A 7,581-nucleotide genomic window follows, 5' to 3' on the forward strand; every position below is an offset into this window, starting at 1 on the left:
ACAGAGGGAAGGTTGGGCCGAATATGAATGGGAATCCCAGTGGAGGTGATAGAGACAGAAATAAGAGTGCAGGAAAGCATGGGTGTATGTTAATACACCAAAGATGTTAATACAAAAAAAAAAAAAAAGCCAGAGAAGTTAGTTGAAACCTATGTCTCTGTGCTGGAAATGAAATTCTCGTGGCTACAGAATATGCATTACACATAAAATATAAGGGACCTTGTTTCTTCAAAGGTGATAACCATATAACAATTCAAAAAATAATCACCTTTTTCCACATAAATATGCAGCACATAAAGATCATAAGGCCCATCTCACCTGCCCCAACAGGGTTGGGAGATTGCAGTATTGCAGTCAGCCTGCCCTTAATGTCCTCGAGCAGAAGCAAAGGGACAGCTGGAAATGACAACACAATTGGTAAATAACCATGACCTACTGATAACCTCATAATATAGGGGTAGTCAGATACCACCAAGGTACAGCTCCCAAGAAAATAATCAGATTGGTGCCAGCAGGTTGGTAGCAGCTGGATACTGTCCAGAGAGGCCACAGGAATCTAGGAGGTTGGGTGTTTGGGCAACAGCCTCTCTAGTTCTGATAACTATTTACATTACAAAGACATGATATTTGAGGTCTGGATATTAACAATAAGCGTGGGATTTTGTATGCTCATTTTTCTAGGATGATAGAGAACCATTGAGGAAGAAACAAATATTGACTTGGTTATAGAGTGCTATCTTGCTACAGGCTTCTGTGACCTGAGTCAGGTCTTTGCAGACCTCATGGACTGGGTAGCCTCTTGCTACCACCATTTGCTATCATAAAGGAGAAAAGGTTGCAAACAGGGCCGTTACCTTGGGCCCCCATGCCACAGAGGGGGGAAGGGTCCCAAGCCTGCTGTAAGGTTAAGAATGTGTATAGCCTGCTGACAAGCCTTAGGGACCCCTTCCAAATTTCTGCCCTGGGCCCCAGCATGTGTAACATCAACCCTTTGTTACTATGACAGTGGAAACACTGTTTTTTTTTTTTAATTGATTTTTTTCATTTAACAACAAGTGTCATAAACACTGGAAGTGGGAACTGTACAGTAGGAAAACCCCTTTCTAACTTTCATGACAGCCACTATTTGAAAGCTGATTTAAGAGGAACAGGCTAGAAGAGCACTTTCAAAGGACAGAGCAGTTTAGGTCATTGTGAATCCTTAGACCAAGGGATTATATCATTCGGGGAGTCCCATATAGTATCTCTGCTTATTCTCCTTGCCCCCCAATGATGGGGACCTCTTCTGCACTTCACCCCAACCTTTTACATATCCCCAGTCCCCTCTCCTGGTTGTTGTTGCTTCCCTGATCCTCTGCTCTCTCCTTTCCCTGTGCCCAGCTGGTTCCATGGTAAAATCACACGGGAGCAGGCAGAGCGGCTGCTCTACCCCCCAGAAACTGGTCTCTTTCTGGTGCGTGAGAGCACCAACTACCCTGGGGACTATACGCTTTGCGTGAGCTGTGATGGCAAGGTGGAGCACTACCACATCATCTATTCCTCCAGCAAGCTCACCATTGATGAGGAGGTGTACTTTGAAAACCTCATGCAGCTAGTGGAGGTAAGTGCATGAGGGGAGAGCTGGATATTTACTTTCTGTCTGATGGTTCTCTAATCAGGACCTGATTTAACTGCACAATATGTATGAGGAAGGTATATAAGGCCTAGTTGGTTTCATTGACTTATACATAATCTTAAATTAAGACACTATACCATTAGAAAATCTTGTATTATATACTAATGGTAGATTAATAATACCATCTTATTTATTTTTTATAAATTGTGGAAGTAGCTGAACTTTGCAACTTCCACTTTATTTTGTTATCCATTAATTTATTTTTTAGTTTATTCATTTAGATAGAATTTTGATCTTGTGTTTTTGTCAGCTGTTTTTATGCATTTTTATAATGGTGTTTTATTGTAAGCCACAGAGAACAGATAAATATGGGCTGAATGCCTGGGCTGAGAAGGTAACTGCTATCAAAGTGTCAAAATGTGTGGTTGGATGCAGTAGAGTGTGCCCTAACTCATCAGAGTAGCGCAACCAAAATCAGAGATGGGAGGATTAATTTAATAGTGCTCAAATACAGAGGCCACTTCTCCATCTTCACTGGAGATTGGACAAGAAACCATGAGCTCAAGTTGCAGCAGGAGAAATTTAGGCCAGACTTTAGTCAGAGAGCATTTTGGCTATAGGTTACTTAAGCACTCAAACACATTACCCTGGAAAGTGCTAGAATCTGTCAGTTTATTTAAAACAGTCTGTAGCCCGTTCATCAAATACAGACGTGAACGGCTTCCAACAAAACATATGAAGTAAGTTAAAACACAGATGAACAACTGATAATTTCAAATGTCAGCACGACAATTACCAACATTGACGCACCAAAATGTCAGAACTAGACTTTGAGAATTAGAAATGTAAAAACCATACGTTTGACTGATTTCTAAACTGGGAAGTGTCAGACATTATCCTGAGTTGCATGGGTAAGAAGTTCCAAAGAACAGGTGCCACCCCTGAAAACATAGATGAAACCGAGGGAGCCACTATGATACTGCAGATTGTGAGATGAAAGTTGAAAGTTTGTATGTAAGGGGGTGAACTAGATGGACCCCTTCACATTCATTCCAGCCCTATCTTGCTCTGATTTCCCTAGGAATTTCTCTTGAACTTTTCCTTGAATGGCACCTTGACATTCTGCATCCTGCTCAGCTACTGTATAATGCCGCTGTCCATCACTCACTCAATCCCATCCTCTCTTGTAAATTGAAAGTTGGGGGACAAATACACTGCAGGTCTGAGGATTATCTTGTGCAACTACATACAGGCTCATGGTCTCTGTAAATCCTCAGAATTATTTTCAATAACCAGTATTTAATTTTGAGTCCTCAGTGTCGCTATGATCTAAGATTTATAAAGTGACCCCTGTGCTCAAAGCGCTAATATGACAGGTGGGAAATGAATGGGGCAACTGTACAGAGGTATTGGTATTAAGGCATTATGTAATGCTCTAAACCTGGGTCTTTACATCCATTTATATTAAGGTACAATGAGTCTCGCCCCCAAGAAATTTACAATCTAAGTGAAGTAGTGGGAGATAAAGTAAATTGTCCAAGATCACAGTGTATGTCTAGTGGAAATGGTGATAAACCAAGCTCTCCAGGTTGCTCTTCACATGCTCTCTCCCAATAAAAGGTCAGCCCTAAGGGAAGAAACAGTATATGATATGGAATTTGTGCTTTACTGAAGATTAGAGGCAAGAATGGCAGAAAGAGGTTCCTGCCATTTCAGTATCTCTACATGTCGTTGTCTTTATTCTTGATTAGTGAGTTTCAGTTTTAATAATCTGAGTAGCACCAGCTGCCTTGCACTCAGAGCAGGAAGTGCTCTCTGGGAGGGCCGAGATGTTTATCAGAACCACAACCTTCTGTCATTATGTGCATCGTGGTATTGGAGGCAAACTCCTGCCTGACAGGGCAGGCTGAGCTGCATATGCTACCAGCTTTGAAAAGCAAATCTTTATGCAAAGCATGGTAATTTTAGCTTGATGTGGTGAGGAGCTATGTCAGATGAAATCAGCCATGGAAGCCAACAATCTGCACGTAATTTAGTCATTTTTAAATGAAGCAGTAGTCTTTGGGAACATAGCTCATGCTCCCACCAAAGTAATCCTGCAGGATCTGTTAGTGCATACTCCTTCCCCCCCCATCCTTTGTCACAGTGGGATAGCAAGTTCTCTGAAATTGCCTTTTTCCTTTGGCAAACTGCTTTTTTTAATGCTTCACCATCCACTATTGCCATCCAAAGTGCTGCTCAGGTTGATCTAGTGGAAACTGCTCTCTTCCCTTCACCAAAGCTGCTTTTCTTACTTCCCCACTGTTGTTCAGGCTAGTCTGGTGAAATGTGTTCTCTTGACTAGTGCTGCCCATTTCGAATCGATTCACTTTCTAAAAAAATTGGACTCGCTGATTTAGTGAGTTCTGACACCTCTAGGTCTTCCAAAGCAGCAGCAGCAGCGGTGGCCAGCGGGAAGAGGTGGTGCTCCTGTCCTGCTTTGCCGGGGCCTTCCCTCTTGTCACATCACTGATGATGTCACTGATAATGTGGCAGAGAAAAGCCCTGTCTGGGTGGGCCAGAAGCAGCCTGTTCAGAGCGCTGCCTCTTCCCACCAGCCACCTCTACTGCTGCTTTGGGAGGCCCATATGTCAGATCTCATGGTGGAGGGAGTTGGTCAGGAGGTGCTGCACAGGGGGATAAGAGGGAAGTAAAGCTGCTGCACAGTGGGATGGGAAGGAGAAATGGTAAGCTGCTACACAGGGGGATGGGAGGGATAGCTGCTGTGCATGGGAGGAGAGAGAGATAATTATTGGACATGGGGTGGAGGAGAGGACTGGAGAGATGCAAGAAAGAGTTAGAAGGGTGTGAGAGGGGAGAAATCCTATATTTGGTGGAGGAGAGGGAAACATGCATGAAGAAGAGAGAGGAGAAATGTTAGACATAAGGTGGAGGGCAGGGAGAGATGGTGCATGGAGAGAAAAAGAAATGTTGACCCATGACACTAGGCAGGAGAGGAGAGAGAGAGAGATGGAAGACAGTGGGAAAGAAACAGAAATATTTATGACAGTGGAAGGGAAGGTACACAGGTGGAAGATAGATGGTGAGCATGGAGAAAGAAGAAAGCATCCAATGGGCAGGAGACTCTGGCAAGTGAGTTAATAGAAGATGAACAGAAACCAGAGCCTGGGACCAATGTTATTTGAATAATAAAATGACCAGACAAAAAAAGGTAGAAAAATAATTTTTATTTTCTATTTTGTGATTATAATGTCAGATTTGAAATGTGTATCCTGCCAGAGCTGGTGTTAGACGTCAAGTGTGAGCTAGGACCTAACACAGAGCGAAAAGTCTTTTTTGTTTATTTTGTTTACACCGTAGAGCCAGTGTGGGGTTGGATAGGGCAAAAGGGGATGGGGTGGGTGAAGAGGCTATAAAATAAACCCACCAGGACGTTTGAAAAAAAAAAAAAAAAATGCTCGATAGGCAGGAAAAGTGAATCTAATCAATAAATCAATTCAGTGGGCCAAATCGAATTGAAAAACTTTTCCCTGAATCGGCCATCACTACTCTTGACTCATCACTGTTACTTCTCTGGCAGGTCTGCTGGGGCCTGCTTTATTCTTTGTACTACTATTCTTGATATGATTCAGCTGCAACTCTTTTGGTTCTAGTCAAGAGCAATTTCTTCAGATGAGTTAGTTTTGTGCATACCATGATAGAAATGAACCTCACTCCTAAGCCCAGATCTTAGTCTCTCGCCATAGTATTTGCATGGTTCTTCTGTTGTTGAGGATAATCCACAGCCATCTCTCTCCCTCTACAGTCCTGTTTTCACGCACCTTTCTGTCTTTCTTCCCTCATCTAGCATCACTCCATCTCCCCTCCTCTCATTACCACCACCATCCAGCATTGCCCCATCTCTCCCTGTCTCCCTACCACCATCATCTAGCATGGCCCCATACGTCTCCCCGTTCTCCCCACTCCTACTTTTTTTTTTTTTTGTAATTGTTTATTTATAACAAAAAACAATGCAGCGAAACACCCACTCCTACTTTTTAATTCACATGGCCAGGCTGCTGCTTCACCTGGTTTGCACAGCAGTGGGAAAGCAGCAACAATAGAAGGCAGGTAGATGTGGGGACATTGGCGTTATGTGCTGCCACTGGCTGTGCTGGCCCCAGAAACAGGAAGTGACATCAAGCTCTGATATCACTTCCTGTTTCTGGGACCAGCAGTCAGTTGCAGCATGTAAAGGCAGTGTCTCTGTGTCTGCCTGTCTTCTGTATTGCTGCTGTACCACCAAGCAACAAAAAATCCAACAGGACAAGGAACCCACAGGTATAAACAACACAGAAAAAAGTGAGAACAGACAATGAGCACTCCACCGCCATGCAGACCAGGAGAAGCATCAGCCTGGCCATGTGAGTGAACAAGGAGAGGTAGAGAGGAAAGGGAGAAAGGCACGGCCATGCAGGATGATGCAGGTGAGTGGAGATACGGGGCCAAGTTGCATCACTGGGGAGGTGAGTGATGCAGCTGTTAACATTTTTAATGCATGTTAACACGTTAATCGCATTATTAATGTGATAATGTGCAACTCTAGTTTGCTTTATCAACATGAGCTTCAATAATGCAATCGTCTTTCTCCATAGTCAAGAAAAAAATTTCAACTTAGTCTTTACTGATTTATTTTTCAGTGTTATATTACAGCATAAAGCTTTTCTTAACACATATCAATCAGTTCAACGACCTCTTTGAATGTATTTGGTTTTCTTTCTTTTTTTTTCATTTATAAATTTATTCATTTGTTACAACAAATAAAAATAGGAATACACACTAATGTAAACAAGATAATTATTACATCAAAGATAATAAATTCAATTCCAAGTCCACATTATTGGGACTGTGACATCACCCGATAAATCACATAATTACAAGGTAATTTAAATTATAATCTGACAATCAGACACAACAATATTCCTTTCTTTACTTTATCACTTCATATCAACCTCTGTAATAATCTCAGGTAATTTATCTACTTTGAGTTTGTTGTATTAGGTTTTCAAGACTTCAAGACAGCAAAGTTGATTTGGATATGCTGTACCATTATTTTTGCTGTACTATGACGTATAGTTCTTCTGAAACTATAGAGTAGCCCTGTGCCCAGGGAATGACTGACTCCCTTTTTCTATCTTTGTTCTGGAAGCACTACACCTCAGATGCTGATGGTCTCTGCACTAATCTAATTAAGCCCAAGCTCATGGAGGGTACGGTGGCTGCACAAGACGAGTTCTCCCGAAGTAAGGACGAAATGGTGGAGCAGTCATGCTTTCCTTTGGACTATCCTTTTCTGTCTCCCACCATTTTCATTCTCCTCCTCCTCTATCACTGCTGCCCTCCTTTCCCACCTGCAACTTTGTATTCTTGAATTATTGATTATACTCACACAATAATCTTAGTGTAATGTCAGCATTTTTATTTGTGATCTGTCTGCTCCCAAATTATTGACAGTTTATTCTCAGCCTTTATTTTCCCTCTCTCCAGGTGGTTGGGCATTGAACATGAAAGACTTGAAATTACTGCAGACCATTGGAAAGGGGGAGTTTGGAGGTAAGTCAGCAACTGCATAGTCTCTCTCCAGTGACCCCTAGCAATAAACTACATTCTGACAGTTCTAGCAGGGCTTTCTGCCATCAGCCATGCCCTATGGGATCATCCTTTGCTGTTAAGTAGTTCAGGCTCTCTGCCTGTCCTTATGTTAAGTGGTTTCTCATATTGTATATTTCCCCTCATGCACTACCTCTTCAAAGGTGATTATCATGAGTTCATATCCCTGATCTGTTGGAGGAATATAGTCCCAAGTGCTCCCAGAAATCTGAAATGCCTATCTTAAAAACCTGTGTAGCATTTTTGAATTTTGCAATAGATGTTGAAGAAACACACATGGAGCCACCTCAGAGATGAGAGGTCTAGGTCTGTTTGCA

At 42.3% G+C, this 7,581-nt stretch overlaps 1 protein-coding gene across 2 annotated transcripts in view; it reads left to right on the forward strand.

Annotated features, from left to right (window-relative positions):
- The window catches only part of CSK (C-terminal Src kinase), a 64,382-nt gene that overhangs the window by 41,700 nt on the left and 15,101 nt on the right, over positions 1–7,581 (forward strand). For both annotated transcript variants that reach the window (XM_033919894.1, XM_033919895.1), the window contains exons 5-7: positions 1,381–1,600; positions 6,804–6,897; positions 7,142–7,207. In XM_033919894.1, the coding sequence (XP_033775785.1) occupies positions 1,381–1,600; positions 6,804–6,897; positions 7,142–7,207 (380 nt within the window). The remainder of the gene's footprint in view (positions 1–1,380; positions 1,601–6,803; positions 6,898–7,141; positions 7,208–7,581) is intronic.

The sequence above is a fragment of the Geotrypetes seraphini genome, chromosome 14 (assembly GCF_902459505.1).
Source record: "Geotrypetes seraphini chromosome 14, aGeoSer1.1, whole genome shotgun sequence".
Taxonomy (NCBI): domain Eukaryota; kingdom Metazoa; phylum Chordata; class Amphibia; order Gymnophiona; family Dermophiidae; genus Geotrypetes; species Geotrypetes seraphini.